Below are 16,960 nucleotides of genomic sequence, written 5' to 3' on the forward strand. Positions count from 1 at the left end.
ATGTATTTTCGGTAAACATCAATCATATTCAAATGCATATATCAATTCGAATTAAATCAATGGACGTTTATGCAAACAAAACAGAGAAAGTAACAAAAGCATCTTTTGGAAATAAAATTGTATTGATTTTGAAAGGGGCCTATAAACAGGCAATTTGTGTACAAGGAGACATAAATCCTAGTAAGAGGAAATTGTCAAGAAAACAAAAAGAAAGCTATGCAGAAAAAGTCCCATCGATTTTAATTCCACTACTGTCATTATGTCTTCAAGCCTCTCATCTCCCGCTGTCGGATAAAAGTGATTGGCTTGTTCAGTCCCTTTGACTTGGGTGAAGCTGACTGAGAACGGGACATAGTCATACGTTTTTATCCCTAATTTTTGCTTGGACCGCCTTTTCAGGTTTTCAGTCCACCAGGATACCCTTTTTTGCCCAAGCCGCCTTTTCAGGTTTTCGACTTGCCGGGTGTACATTTTTATATGTTTATCCCTAATTTTTGCCCGAACCCTTTTGGTTCGCCGGGATGCCCTTACTTTTGCCTAGATACGTCGACCTAGCGGGTCTCTTTTATGCGTAGTATTTTTTAACTATGTCCGCGTTCACATGATGCGGGAAATCTTCGCCACCCATTGTAGCAAGCATCATGGCTCCACCAGAGAATACCTTCTTAACTACAAATGGCCATTCGTATGTGGGAGTCCATTTGCCTCTGGGATCACCTTGTGGTAGAATGATACGCTTGATCACCAAGTCGCCAATTTGATACACCTGTCTCTTGACTCTTTTGTTAAATGCCTGGGTCATGCACTTCTGATATATCTGCCCATGACAAACAGCCGCAAGTCTCTTTTCATCAATCAAATTTATCTGATCGTGTCGAGTCTGAATCCATTCATCTTCATTTAAGCCTGCATCTTTCATAATTCTTAGAGAGGGAATCTGAACTTCCACTGGTAAAACGGCTTCCATTCCGTAGACTAAAGAGAACGGAGTTGCCCCTGTCGAAGTGCGCACTGAAGTCCGGTAACCATGGAGAGCAAACGGTAACATCTCATGCCAGTCTTTGTATGTCACTGTCATCTTTTGTATGATCTTCTTAATATTCTTATTAGCAGCTTCTACGGCGCCATTCATCTTTGGCCGGTACGGAGAAGAGTTATGGTGTTTTATGTTGAACTGCGTGCAGAGTTCAGTAATCATCTTGTTGTTCAAATTGGTGCCATTGTCCGTAATAACTCTTTCAGGGATGCCATATCGACAAATAAGACTATTCTTGATGAACCGTGCCACCACATTCTTGGTAACAGAAGCAAATGAGGTTGCCTCTACCCACTTTGTAAAGTAATCAATGGCAACAAGGATGAAACAATATCCGTTAGAAGCAGTGGGTTTAATCTCTCCAATCATATCAATGCCCCACATTGCAAAGGGCCAAGGGGCTGTCAACACGTTTAACGGAGTAGGAGGCACATGTACTTTATCCGCATAGATCTGGCACTTGTGACAGGTTTTGGAGTGATGGTGACAATCAGCTTCCATGGTAGACCAATAATACCCTGATCTCAGAATCTTCTTGGCCATCGTATGTCCACTAGGATGAGTCCCAAAAATACCGTTATGTATGTCTTCCATAATCTTTTCCGCTTCCCTTTTATCCACATAGCGCAGCAAAGTCGAATCATGATTACGTTTGTATAATACTCCATTACTCAAAAAGAACTTAGCGGAGAACCTCCTCAGAAATTTTCTGTCATTGATGGATGCCCCTTCAGGGTATTCCTGAGTTTCTAGATATCTTTTTATTTCGTGGAACCAAGGTTTCTCCTCTACTTCATCAGTATTAAGTTCATAACAATATGTTGGTTCATCTAATCGTTCAATGGTGATCATGGGAGCTTCATTGTCCCATCTGACTCTGAACATAGATGACATGGTAGCCAATGCGTCTGCCAACTGATTCTCTTCTCGTGGAATATGTTCGAATGTAATCTCTTCAAAGTATGGGATTAATGTCAACACCCGCTCTCGATAAGGGATGAAATTCGAATGTTTAGTGTCCCATTCTCCTTTGATCTGACTGATTACTAAGGCCGAGTCCCCGTACACACTCAAAAACTTGATTCTCAGGTCCATAGCAGCCTTGAGTCCCAAAATACATGCTTCATACTCAGCCATATTGTTGGTACAGTCAAAACATAGTCTAGCAGTGAAAGGCGTATGGCAACCCCTGGCAGAAATAATTACAACACCAACACCGTTGCCCAATGCATTAGAGGATCCATCAAAAACCATAGTCCATCGGGATCCCAGTTCGGGTCCTTCGTCCGGCCCAGGTTCTTCATAATCAGTAACAAGCATGACATCCTCATCTGGGAACTCAAAATTCATAGATTGGTAATCCTCAACTGCTTGATGAGCCAAATGATCAGCTAACACGCTTCCTTTGATTGCTTTCTGAGTAGTATACTGGATATCGTACTCTGTTAAAATCATCTGCCATCTTGCTATTCTTCCGGAGAGGGCAGGTTTCTCAAATATATATTTGATAGGATCCATCTTAGAAATCAATAAAGAGGTATGATTCAACATATACTGTCTTAGTCGGCGAGCAGCCCAAGCCAAAGCACAGCAAGTTTTCTCGAGCAATGAGTATCTTGTTTCACAGTCGGTAAACTTTTTGCTAAGGTAGTATATGGCATGCTCTTTTCGACCAGACTCGTCATGTTGCCCCAACACACACCCCATTGAATTTTCTAACACGGTCAAATACATGATTAGAGGTATTCCTTCAACTGGTGGCATCAGAATTGGAGGTTCTTGGAGATACTTCTTAATTTTGTCAAAAGCTTCTTGACATTCATCATTCCATATCATCTCTTGGTTTTTCCTCAGTAATTTGAAGAGGGGTTTGCAGGTAGCAGTCAAATGGGAGATAAATCGGGCAATATAATTCAAGCGTCCCAAGAAACCTCTGACTTCTTTGTCTGTACGGGGAACTGACATTTCTTGAATAGCTCTCACCTTAGCCGGGTCAACCTCAATTCCTTTACCACTGACAATAAAGCCCAAGAGTTTACCGGATCTTACTCCAAAGGTGCATTTGTTCGGGTTCAACCTCAACTTGTACCTCTTCAACCTCTCAAACAGTTTGTATAAATGATCGAGATGTTCTTCTTCAGTATGAGATCTGGCTATCATGTCATCCACATATACCTCTATTTCATGATGGATCATATCATGGAACAAAACCACCATAGCACGTTGGTATGTTGCCCCTGCATTTTTTAAACCGAATGGCATTACTTTGTAACAGAAAGTGCCCCATTGCGTCACGAATGTAGTTTTCTCCATGTCTTCAGGTGCCATCTTAATCTGGTTATAACCCGAGAATCCATCCATGAATGAGAATACCTTGTGTTGAGCGGTGTTATCTACCAGAACATCAATGTGCGGAAGTGGAAAGTCATCTTTGGGACTCGCTTTATTCAAATCTCTGTAATCTACACACATTCGCACCTTACCATCCTTCTTTGGCACTGGTACCACATTAGCAACCCATTGAGGATAAGAAGTAACAGCCAGAAAACCTGCATCAAATTGTTTCACAACCTCGACTTTGATTTTCTCAGACATTTCAGGACGCATGCGACGAACTTTTTGCTTAACAGGATGACAATCCTCCTTCATTGGCAAACGATGCACTACTATATCAGTATCCAGTCCTGGCATGTCTTCATAAGACCAAGCAAAAATCTCTATATAGTCATGTAACATCTGAATCAATCTTTCTTTGACACTGTTTTCCAAGCCTGCTCCTATTTTGACTTCTTTCTTGTCTACTTCAGTACCCAGACTTATAGTTTCAATTGATTCCCCATGCGGCTGTATAGTCCTTTCTTCTTGCAGTAACAGTCTGGCAAGCTCTCCAGGTACCTCACAATCTTCCTCACTTTCATCCTCGGCTTGGTAGATCGGATTTTCAAAGTCATAATGAACAATAGCAGAATTATTATCAACAGGATCCAGAGTGGATATGGATCTGCAGTTTGTTACGTGAGTGTGTGTAAGAGAGCATAGCTTGTTTAAAAGATGACAGGAAAGATAAAGAGCGCAATATTTGAATGCAAAAAGGTCCATTGATTTATTGAATATGAATATGCTTATGAAAATGACACAACCCTTAACAAATTAGCTATTGTGCCCCGGGCATAGACACAATGCTTTGAGAAGTTCAATTGTAAAATTAAAAATTGCAACACTAAAATAGGCAATAACAATTACTCCTGACTAAAGGAAATCGGGATAGTGTCTTCAGCCTTCCAATTATTGAGTCCGTCACCAATTGTTGGGAAAATCCAGCTATCCAAGTCGCAATCGCTGTCAGCATCTTCTACAGCATTAATCTGATCCTTGTTTATCTTTCAGAGCTAAATCCCAGGCCAAATCTATCAGACTTGTACGGTACATCAATCAGTGGACCCCAGCCAGTACGACCACCATCTTCAACCACGGCTTGGGCATCTTTCAGAGAAATCATGGCAGGAGGAGCACGAATAACCTTAGGCACACAGGAAGTTGGCTTAAGGACAGGACCAGTTGGGGGAACTACTTCAAATGACTGAGAAGGAGTCTCAAAGAATTCTCCATCCATCTCGACGTATCTGAAGGTATGCACACTACTGACAATATACTCTTCTTCCCCACACACAGTGACGATTTTACCCTCTATTGGATACCTCAGCTTTTGATGGAGAGATGACGCTACAACACTTGCCCCATGAATCCAAGGGCGTCCCAGCAAGCAAGAATAGGCAGGGCGAATGTTCATTACGTGAAAGATAGTGTTGAAAACTTGAGGTCCTATCTTGATAGGGAGAACTACTTCACCATGGACAACGCTCTTCGCACCATCGTAAGCACGTACCACAACGTCACTAGGTTTCAGTTCGATGCTTTTACAGTCAAGTTTATCGAGCACAGCTTTCGGTAGCACATTCAAAGAAGAGCCATTATCGATCAGCACATGAGACAAGGTGATCCCCTTACAATCAATGGAGATATGCAGAGCTTTATTGTGATTCTTTCCTGCTGGTGTCAGGTCAGCATCGGAAAAGCCTAGGCCATTGTCAACGGCCAAGTTAGCAACATAATTTTCGAACTGATCGACAGATGTCTCCTGAGGTACATGGGCGGTCTTCAGGAATTTCATCAATGCATTGGCATGAGATTCAGAAGATAACAACAAGGATAACATCGAAATTTTAGACGGAGTATGCCCCAACTGTTCTACCACATCAAAATCACTCCTGCGGATGATTTTCAGCATTTCTTCCATTTCCTGTTTGGAAACATCTTCGGTAGTGACTTCGACCGGCGTCCTTGACTGAGAAGTATTGATTACTGGTTCCTTTCCTCGAGTTTCAGGGACGAGTGGTGAGATGGGAGAGAAGATCCTTCCGCTTCGAGTAATTTTACTAGTCCCAACAATGTCATTAGGATTAGCAGAATTATCAACTTGCTTTATGTCGTGGATGTAAACATCACCTCCATAATTCCATGGAATGGCTTTGCTTGAGGAATACGGTATTGGGCCAGGTGCAGTAATAATTAGGGGAGCTACCTTGGGTTCAGCAGTAATCTTCACAGGCACTCTAGTAGCGGTAATCTTCACCGGAACTTTGGACCTAGCAATCACAGATATTTCTTCAATGGGGTTTTCCATCTTATGAATCTTTTCAAAGAGAATTGTATGATCATCCATCAGCTGTTGAATACCATTCTTCAACTTCAAACAATCATTGGGTCGGAGTATACAGAGATCGCATCTTTCAGCACAACCTGGAAATAAACCAGCTTGCAATAAATTCCTCTTGATGATCAGGAGGGGAGATGCCAAGTCAGCTACATTAGAAATGCGAGAATCGTCATCCACAGCATTAACAGTCTTGTCATGATTAGGCATAGGAGCAGTGATGACATTAGGAGTCTCCGGAGGATCAAATTCAATTTCTCCAGCGTCGATCATGTCCTGAATCTTATTCTTTAACAACCAACAATCGTTCGTATCATGCCCGGGGCTATCAGAGTGATATGCACACCTGGCATTGGGATTATAACGAGGAGAAGTAGTGTTGGGATTTGCAGGAGGATTTCTGAGGGTAATTAAATTTGCTTTCGGCATACCCTGCAGTGCTTGTGCTAAAGTCATATTGATCTTTGTAAACTGTCTTCTTGGTCTGTCTTGTCGGTGTTGGAAGTTTTGAGATGGCGGTGCGGCAATTGTAACTGCTCCCACAGTACGGTCACGATTTTTCTTATTATGACCCCTTTGACTGTACACAGCATTTGATTCATTCTTCCCCTGATAGGACTTTTTGGTGCTTGCAGAGGTAGCCACCTGTATCTTTCCACTTCGAATACCATTTTCAACACGTTCACCTGTCAATATAAGTTCAGTGAAACCCGATGAGGAACTTCCCAATAGATGGCTGTAGAATGGGCCAGTCAGTGTACCCATGAACATGTCCACTAATTCTCGATCAGTCATAGGGGGTTTGACTATGCCAGCCAAATCTCTCCATTTTTGAGCATATTCTTTGAAGCTTTCTTTAGATCCCATAGTCATATTCTGCAACTGTAGCCGAGTAGGTGCCAATTCAGAATTATACTGGTAGTGCTTGTAGAAAGTTGTCGCTAAATCAGTCCAGGTGTGGATGTTAGAGCTCTCGAGCTGATAATACCACTCTAACTGGGTGCCAGACAGACTCTCTTGGAAGAAATGGATCCATAGCTTCCTATCAGTGGTATACGGCTGGATCTTTCTCACATAAGCTCTCAGATGCATCTGAGGACAAGACGCACCATCGTACTTAGTGAAAGCGGGGACCTTGAATTTGCGGGGAATGACCACATCTGAGACCAGACCTAAGCTTTCGAAATCCAGACCGGGCGCCTTCTGACCCTCCATGGCTAGCATGCGTTCTTCCAGCAACTTATACTTATCATCTTTTGGAGAGTATTGTTCATTCTCATAATCTTCATCGTCGTCCTCCTGACTGAAAGGATCAGCTTTCTCATCTTCTGAATCTGTCCCCTCTTCTTGATCCTTCGGAATTCTAATCTTGACTCCTGCAGCCTGTCCTTTAAGCCTTCTTCCCGGGTTAATGTAACTCACAGGTTTCTTGTCTTTCTTCTGCTCGAGCAAGAGAGCCTTCAGTTCCTCCTGCCCCTTGGATAAGCTCAAGATCATCTCCTGGAATTGAGCATTCTGAGCCTGGAGATCTTTGATAGTTTGTTCGAGAGCCATTTTTCTGTTTGCAATAGGAAGACCGTGAGAACACTGATTCTTTAGAATACCTGTTATGCAATGTTATGTTATGCTATGCAATGTATGAAATGTTTTCAAGGACTTTTGGAATTTAACTTTGCGTAAACTACCAAAAAGAGGGAAACTTTTATTAATAATTTCTTTAATCAATGTTCATTACAAAAAGGAAATAATAAAAATACAATGAAAGCTCAAGTCTCCCAGGGACGACTTCTTTTTTGGGCGGAGATATGCATTGAGTCTTCGTTCCTCATTAAGCTGGTTGGTGAGCTCTAATACTTTCTTCCTTTCTGCACCGAACTGAGTTTCAAAAGTATCTGTTTCCTCTCTCAACTGGATCCAGGATTTCTTCAATTCTTCAACATTGGTAGGCATATCTGGATAAGGAATGATCTGAGGAGTACCTCCTTCAACTCCTGGTTCAACAATCAGCGGTCCGACTGCAAGATATGGCATGACAAGTTCACGAGCTCTTGTGCGTACCCATCTGAGATAAGGTTCCATAGGAATAGAGTTTTTCTGTCCTAAAGTACTTCTTTTCACCATGCCCCAAACTCGTACAAACCTTTGACGAAGACCTTGAGAGTCGTTGTCATAGTCAAACACAGTGCCTTGAATAATTACTTCATGTGGACCATCTCTTCGAGCATAACTGAATTGATGCAGGGCTAAAGCTGGGTTATAAGTGATACCTCCTCTTATCCCCAGGAGGGGTACGTTAGAGAATTCTCCACAACGGTCAATGATGATAACATTTTCTTTGAGTTGGGGACACCAATGGATGTCTGAATGGGAGAGCGACATTATCCTTTGAGACCATTTCAAATTTTGCTCATTCTTCAAGACTGATTGAGGAAGGTGCGAAATAAACCACCTAGATAATAAAGGTATGCAGCACATGAGAGTCCCTTGCCTTTTCACCGTACGGGTGTGAAGGGAATGCAAAATGTCTCCAAGCAAGGTAGGTACAGGGTTATGAGTGAGAAATATCTTAATAGCGTTCATGTCTATGAATTGGTCCGGATTAGGAAATAACACCAAACCATAGATTAGTAACGCTAGGACATCTTCGAAAGCATGGACATCCCTAACTTTTAAGAATTCTCGGGCCTTATTTATCAGAAATTTGGCAAGTAAACCCTTAACTCCACTTCTTGTTACCCAATTAGTTTCAATGTCGGACTTTGTCATGTGTAAAGCCGCGGCAACTTCTTCAGACTTAGGAATCTTTTCTAAACCACTGAAAGGTGTTTGATCAAGGATATGTATCCCAAGCAGCCTGGAGAATTCTTCTAATGTGGGCACCAACTGATAATCTGGGAAGGTGAAGCAATGATGTTTAGGATCGAAGAACTGGAATAGAACTCTCATCATATCTTCTTTGAAATCGGCGGTAACTAAATTGAGGAGAGAACCATGTTTCTTGATGAACTGAGCGTGATCGGAAAGTTCTGACACTAAATCCCTGTGTTGAGGAGAGGTCACTACGAAATTAATCCGGATAGTCTTCCTGGAAGCCATAGCCCTGTTACGGAGCAAAGTTAAATCCCTAAGTCCTTGAAATGGTTAGTACAATTCCAGGATGTTATGACATTATGAGGTCATGATGTTATGATGTTATGATGTTATGATGTTAAGTAAATAATAAGCACCAACAAGTCACACAACAATCATTCCTAAGTTTTAAGGATCGCATGAGTTTCCATAGGTAAGTACCCTCCCCACTGAAGTTTGGTTGGTTCAACCTGTCCTAGAATAGTAACCGGGTTCTAGAAGGATCTCCAATCATTGACTTTCCTTTAAGTCCACTTCAGTGCAACACCCAGTGGTTGACCGAAGCTTCCCTAAAGTCCAATCTCAAAGAGTGTAGTATCGAGTCTCAACCAACCCCAGTCGGAACCGAAGTCAGTTATCTCACTACTTTCTAATGGCCAGAATGAGTCAATTAGGGTTCTAAAGGTCTGGTTAATGCTTTGATGACACCACGCAGACGCCAAATTTCTCCTCAAGTAAACATGAGGAACATCAGGACATCCAAAGTGTCACATTAACCGTAGCCATCATTTTAACCATTCTAGTATACGCCGGATAGTCGCGATGATCTCTTGCTACTTACCTAAGGTACACTAGATCCGGGTGTAGGATCTTTCGCCTAAGCATAAAATACCCAAGCAATCCCTTAAAAGTAAATCAGACAATTCAAATAAGTGATCTTGTTTTTTTTTTTTTTTTTTAAGGTAACCTCTCTTTTTAGGTCCCCAGCAGAGTCGTCAGTTCTGTCATACGGTGAACTGACTTTGTGTGTTTTGCTTTGGAAAGCAAATGTCGCAGATAGCAAGAGTCGCCACCGACTTTTTTTTATCCAATAAGGAAAGGTGGAAAAGAACAGGAAAGACCTTAATTAGATTTTGGGTTCGGGAGGTACATTATACAAAGGGAAGATGTTAGCACCCTTTGTATCCATGGTTATCCATGGGCTCTTAATTACTGGATCACTTATGTTTTTCTTGTCTGAAAAAGTGTTTGTGAATTGCTTAGAAAATGTTTTGAAAAGAGAGTTTAACTTTGTAATGATTCTTGTACGAATGTATACAAAGCATTCATCTCGTTTAATTTTGAAAGCTGTTTAGGAAAATATAACTTGGCAATGATTCTAGTATGAATGTATACCAAGTGGTGATTTTCTAGTAGATGTTTTGCAAAGTGTGATGTATGAAAAGTATTTTAAGTTGTGATTCAGCATTTAAGAGTTATACCTACCCAAGGTCTTTATGGGCATTTCCTATCCTTATGAGGGTAAAACTGTCCTTACTATTGAGAAGTAAGTAGTTTTATCCTTTGGATGTGAGGGACATCGTAGGGTCATCGATCGGTCATTGAAGGCAACATTTGTAAGGATACCTTAGCATTCGAAGGGACGATCATCATTTAACCGTAGGCTACAACGACGGGTCATCGAGGGGCAAAATCATATATTCACAGGCAACATCCGAGGGACTATGATTTATTTTATAGGGACATGATGATTTAATCGAAGGGTCTTTGTTAAGTGTATCCCCACATTCGCGGGACATGACCGTAATACCGTAATACCGTAAGGCAACAAAGAGAGGGCCAAGATCACATATTCAAAGGCAATATTTTATAATCAATTAGGCAATTAGGATGAATCTCCATATTATAATCAATTAGGTAATTAGGATGAATCTCCAAAAACATTTGTAATCAGTTAGGTAATTAGGATGAATCTCCACAAGGGTATCCCACAAATAAAGTGGAATACCTAGCAAGCTACCTTTTTCGGGAGTATGTGAGTCCTTTCAAAATTCAGCAAATAGGTCAGAATACCAAACGGTGTGCAATCAAGAGTTGCACCAAACAAAGGAATCACAACAGTAATAGTGTCAGGTAAACAAGGCATGGTTATAATAAAACATGCCAGAGGAGCAAAGCCCAAACCCTATGGCATCCCTTACGACAATTACATGGTTAAACATTCAAGATATTATTTTTGCACATTCAGATATACTTAAACCCACATGCAAAGCCTAAGATACGTTTAGAAATCATGTCACATGTAAATTGGGAACATAAAACGGTGGTGGTAATGCAAACCTGTTTGCAATTGAATTGCAACGTTGAATTGGCAGATCACTCTTAGAGTTGGTGTCAGATTGAGTTGGGCGGAGGTAACCTTTGTGCAGATGAGTTGCCCTCAGGGTTTCCTTTAGGGTTGCTCTGAATTCTCTTGGTTAGCCTCCAGGGTTTGCTCGGTTGCTTCTGTTAGGGTTTCCTTGCTAGGGTTGTTGTCCGTCTCTTCTCTGTCCTCTTTTTTCTGAATGAGGTCTTGGTATTTATAATAGTTTTTTGTGACCTAATGGGCTCAGAATGAAGCCCAAAATTAACGGGCAAATTTTGGGGTATGACAGAATGGTATAATAATTTCTTTCACAAAAGATTTATATGTCGAATTTGTTCTACAATTAAGAGTATGTGTGCGATGGACTTGGATTCTCTCCCGTAAGAATTGCATTGGAAATGGTCCAGTGTACATCACCACCATCCAATTATGCGTCTAACTAATTAATTAATATTTTATCAAAAAAATCAATGGTCATTGTTCCACTGGATAAAAACTCCACGGGAGACAATCTTTTCCCGTGTGTGATATATCCAAATTTGTTGAAATATGCTGATGTCACGATTTTGGATCAGGTTAGAGAGAATATTGTTTGTGCATGGGCCGAACTGGTTCGACACTATATCAATACAACAATTAACATAGATGAATCTGCATGTGCTATACTGAAGAATTGGTTGGGAAACAATAAAGGTGATTTTTGTCGAGACTAGGACGCGGTTAACCAAATGCTCTGAAACCAACATAATGAGATACAAACATATTTCGGTCAGAGCATTATTGTGTTAGAACATCGATTCAAAGACAACATCCTTTATTCACAATTGGTTGGCAACGTTCTCGGGCGACATTGAATTTTATTTTTCACGAAGACAAGTGAGCGTATAAAACATGTTCAGATAGCTTAAAGTGTGGATGTACACTTAGAAAGACTTACGGTCTTCCATGTGCTTGTTTAATTTAAAAGAAGATGAAGCTTGAAAACCAATATGTATGGATGAAATTTGCATTCATGACTATGTTTTGATGATGATGGTGTGACGAATGATGATAAATAAAACATATCTATCATGACCGAGTGGAAAGTGATCCAAGAGAGATTCATGAAAGCTGATGGCATAATGAAATTGCACATCAAATAGCATTGAGGAAGATTGTCTATCCATATACAACAGATTTGAAACTACCTTCAGAACCGGTTAAAACAAAGAGTTCCCCTAAAAAGGTTCAACTGATACAAAGTGACAACTCCACAAGACGGTAAATCCAAAAATAGTGTTTTCAAGAGTGCTCGCATTAGCAAACCATTTCATCCGTTGTTGTTACCAAAAATCAAATTCACTAAGGAGATGTCGTTTTTTATGCACAAATACATCGAGCGGGTTGTAAATGTTGAAAGTGAAGGCAATTGTGTTTTTCGAGTTGTTTCAGTTTACTCGATAAAGGAGATGAGGATCACCAATCTGTTTGTCGTCATCTTGTACAAGAGATGATGACGCATAGGGAATCATACACAAAGTTATACGGGAACAAAGCAAATTAAGATACAATTCTTAATGCTCTTGTTCCTTGTCTTAGTGGTCTGACTCCATTTGACAAATGGACGCGCTTCCTAGAAATGGGACATCTTATAGCAAATGATTATGAAAGGGTGTGATGATATGGTTTTTCAAAAACTTCCTTTCCACTTTGGAGTAAGCCACCTCAAAATCCATCTGAACGCATTATTTGTGTCAGTTGGCTATCAAAAATAACATTTTATTCAGATTTATTTGAAACTGGGATGTCCTATATAACATTTCACACAAGATGTTGAAACATGGTCGGATCACTTTTTTTTGAAAGGATAGAAAAGTTCACCAAAATCGAAGAATAAGTCACCTATAAATTTAGATAGTGAAATTTATTTCAAATAACACACTTATAAAATTGAATGATATTTATTGGACATTTTTGTTTTCAAAATTATGCTCTATGTGAATCGATTATGCTATATGCATAATCAATTAGTATGTTCTGCATTATTTTAGGTTGGACACTCTTAATTATTAAAAAACAAAAACAAAAGATAATTTAAAAATGCATCTTTGAATAGAGCCTTATTTTTTTAAGAAAAAAAAAAAGACGAATTCGGATATGTATTTTCAAAGTCTTGCATGAAAAAAAAGAGTTTTTCATCTAGAGACCTAGACGCAATCCCCTCAGAAATCCATGATGAAAACTGACGTCCCTAAAATTGTAAATTTATAGGTCAACCGGAAAAATAAAAATTGATTAGCAGCACCTCATCCTTGCTAAGTTGAAATGCTTCAAAAAATTCTCCATTCTGTATATACTGTATTGTCTCAAGTAAATTTTTCTACCATGAAAATACTACCAACTTATTTATTGATTGTGCAGGATGTAAACAATTGTTTCCTCTGCATATATCAGGGTTTACTTCATCAATCTATTACATGGAAAGAATATGTGAACAAATAAGAAAAGTACACAGTGCAAAAATAATTTATAAAGTTGAAAGACATAGAAAGAGTAGGCATGGTACCAAGTTATTTAGATTTAACTCCTCTAAATTGAAATTTATAGTAACAACAATGTTAGTTAGATAATGATAATAAATTAGGATATCAATGACTAATATTGCATACACATGCATAGTAGGTTAAGACCGTCTCAAACTCAATACTAAACATTGATTTCTTAACCAGAACTGAGATGTCTTTTATAACCTTCTAGAAGTGAGACAATTTCTGTTTGAAGCCAAAATTCAATATAAATGCTACTACTATTTAATAACCATAATGAAAATCAAAATCCTTCAACTTTTATCCAATGACAAAACTTAACTTCAAAAGCAAAACAAAATTGAACCGGTCTTTAAATTAGTCACCATACAGAAACCAGAATTCCTTTAAACACATGTCATATTCCACCAAATGCCTTCTTTGCACCACTGGATGATCCAGCTGGGATCACTTTCAAGACATTGAATCTCACTGTCTTGGAGAGTGGCCTAACGAAATGGTTCAAATAAAGCCAATCAGACAAACATCTATATCTATATCAATATATAAACAAGATTCTCCTATTAATTTAATACACACAAAAAGGATCCTCCGATTGAGTCTCACCTGCATTGGCCAATAGTAACATGATCTCCTTCCTTAACACGGAAACAAGGTGAAACATGAGCGGGGATGTTTGAATGTCTCTTCTCATATCTAAAAGCAGATGAAAAAAACAAGTTATAAATTATCTTTCTTCAAGCAAGCAAATAAAAACAGCAGTAGTATGAAAGGAGAATACCTTTGATACTTCTTAATAAAGTGAAGATAATTCCTCCTAACAATAATAGTCCTATTCATCTTAGCACTATGGCAAGTTCCAGCTATAATACGACCCCGGATGGAAACATTGCCGGTGAAGGGGCACTTCTTGTCAATATAGGTTCCTGTTTTGAAAGAAAAAAAAAGGCTCTCAATTAGAAGCAGAAATAAACACACAAATACATTCAAAAAGAAACAACTAAGTCATATGGAATGATAAAAGTATATCAAGAAGATCATGACATGAGCAATGGTGAAATCTGTTTTTACTAGGGGTATTTAGAACTATTGACCTCTCTAATCAAAAGATGACAGTTCAAAAAGTAAAAGGACTTGAGCATATTATTTCGTTTGCTACAATTTGCAACTATTTAACAACAATGCTTTCATGATACAAGTTACAACGCCAGTGCATATATATTTCTGCATATGTAGACCTATACTATCAACTATCAAGTTGGATCAGATCTCATAAAAATGGTTTACATCAAACATGTCACAAATCGCTGATATGAATTTCAAAAGCTTTAACAAGCGATTAAATAAAACAATACGTGGAATAAGAGAGACAACGAGAAAAATATAGTGAAACCATACATTTAAACAACACATTAGAGACTCGCTTTATATAGGCTTAAGAGCAATAAATAAGATTACTACAAAGTATTCTATCCCTATTTACTAGATATGATATGATATTCCTATTATATAGATCCTAGCTATTAACATGTATCTAATCTCATTTTAAACACAACACACACTTCATCTAATCATATAACAGGAAGGAACTAACTAAAAATAGCAAAAGGGATATAAGATTAGCATGGTGGGTCCAATCTCGACTCCCAGCATAATACTAACAACACTAACATTATTTTAAAAAGAACAAAAAAACTAAAACTGGCCGATAGATCCAACCATATAATCCACATTATATTAATAGCATTGTGAATCTTTCATTGCAGATTGCAGGTTCAGCCTTCACAAAGGCTAAATTATTACACACAAATCTAACATTACGATGCCTCCTAGTAAGAAAACGATTAAATTAACACGCAAAGCAAAACAAATTGATTAGATAACAACTACCCTAAAAAACTGATCATTTATAATTAACAATAACCGACAAAACCTAGATCCAGCAAAATAACACAATGGATTCACAATTCAGAGTACAAATTTAACGAAATACAGTAGAGAACAAGATAACGAACCTTCAGTGGCTTCTTTGGGAGTCTTAAAGCCAAGACCAACAGATTTCCAAAATCGATTTCCACCTTTACCAGGCCTCTTTCCCTTCCCAGATTTCTTCGAGCTACGCAATTAACACAAATAACAAAGCATCAGAAACAAAATAACAAGAGAGAAAACGGTGAATCATTCTGAAAGTACAGAATTTAATATACCATAGAAACACTTTAGGTTGCTTCAGATAAGCCTTCTCAGTCTGTAACAGAAATTCAAAAAAAAAATCAAAATCAATGGAAGGTTCAAAAAGATTTATGAACAATCGGAAGAAAGGGAAAACGATTAGAAATGAGATTAGAGTGAAAAGGGAAGATGAAGTTAGTTACTTGTTCAGCCATGGTGGAGTTTGGGGATTTTGCAGAGGAGAAGAGAGTGTTTAGCCGCACTCGTCGAAAACCCTCTTGCTCGAGTTTGATGAGAGTTGAGAAACCCTAATATCGTTGTGTTTCAATTTAATAAAAGTTTTTAATTTATTAAAATAGGACTATAAATTAGTTTTAGAGTGTCATCCAATATACTCATTAAGAAAATTTAAAATATTATTAATTCACAGTATAAAAACAATTTATATCTTTAAATATATCATTTATTTTCATTATAAATTAATAAAAAATTTAATGATGATTTAGTGTAAAAAAATGTATACTCATCCCATAAAAATATATCATTATATTATATTATATAAATAATTTTTTATTTTTTATTTAATTTGGCAGAATATATTTTACTAGTTGACACTATGTAAAATTGATTTATATGATAAATGCATCACTCATTTTCTCATTAATAAATAGATGATAAAAAATATTTTTTAAAAAATGGATTTAATGTAAATGCAATGATAATATGAAATAATTTTATACTATCTAATAAAAAAACAGCAATTTATCATATCATTGAAAAAAACTTAAAATATAAGTGTCATGTGGTAGGATTCATGATATCTTCGAATAATAGTATAAAAATAATTTATAATATTATTATCCATTTTCTTTGAAAGTTTAATTTATCAAAATAATTAATAAAAAATACATATCGAAATTTTTTGGACAGCCTAAAAAAATACAATTTGTCTAAATTAACTAATAGACACATACAATTTTTACATGTTTAGCTTAACAAATGCCATTTATAAAATGTGAAGCAGAATTATAAACCATCAAAAAATAGTTGAATACTCACAACTCACTTTTGATGTTCCACTTTTTTCCTTTAAAATAAAGAAAATTTGTTAACTTGTAATCTAAAATTTAAATTCTCTAACAAAAGTAAAAAGATCATATCAAAAAATATAACTTTTAATACTAGTATTTCTAAAAAATAATCTTTTTATATTAAAAATTCTAAACTCGAGTATTTAAGCACAATTTAATATTTACTTAAATGAATTACGATACTCAAATTACCTAACTCAATCTTTT

General features: G+C 37.8%; 1 protein-coding gene across 1 annotated transcript; it reads right to left on the reverse strand.

Annotated features, from left to right (window-relative positions):
- Positions 1 to 13,638: 13,638 nt before the first annotated feature.
- LOC127073455 (40S ribosomal protein S11) lies at positions 13,639 to 16,028 on the reverse strand. The gene is made up of 6 exons (XM_051014607.1): positions 15,866 to 16,028; positions 15,698 to 15,738; positions 15,506 to 15,606; positions 14,272 to 14,416; positions 14,097 to 14,186; positions 13,639 to 13,978 (listed from the first exon to the last, which is right to left on the reverse strand). The coding sequence occupies exons 1-6, from the start codon at positions 15,875 to 15,877 to the stop codon at positions 13,888 to 13,890; spliced, it is 480 nt and encodes a 159-aa protein (XP_050870564.1). The 5' UTR covers positions 15,878 to 16,028; the 3' UTR covers positions 13,639 to 13,887.
- Between the last annotated feature and the right edge of the window lie 932 nt (positions 16,029 to 16,960).

This window comes from Lathyrus oleraceus, chromosome 4 (assembly GCF_024323335.1).
Source record: "Lathyrus oleraceus cultivar Zhongwan6 chromosome 4, CAAS_Psat_ZW6_1.0, whole genome shotgun sequence".
Taxonomy (NCBI): Eukaryota; Viridiplantae; Streptophyta; class Magnoliopsida; order Fabales; family Fabaceae; genus Lathyrus; species Lathyrus oleraceus.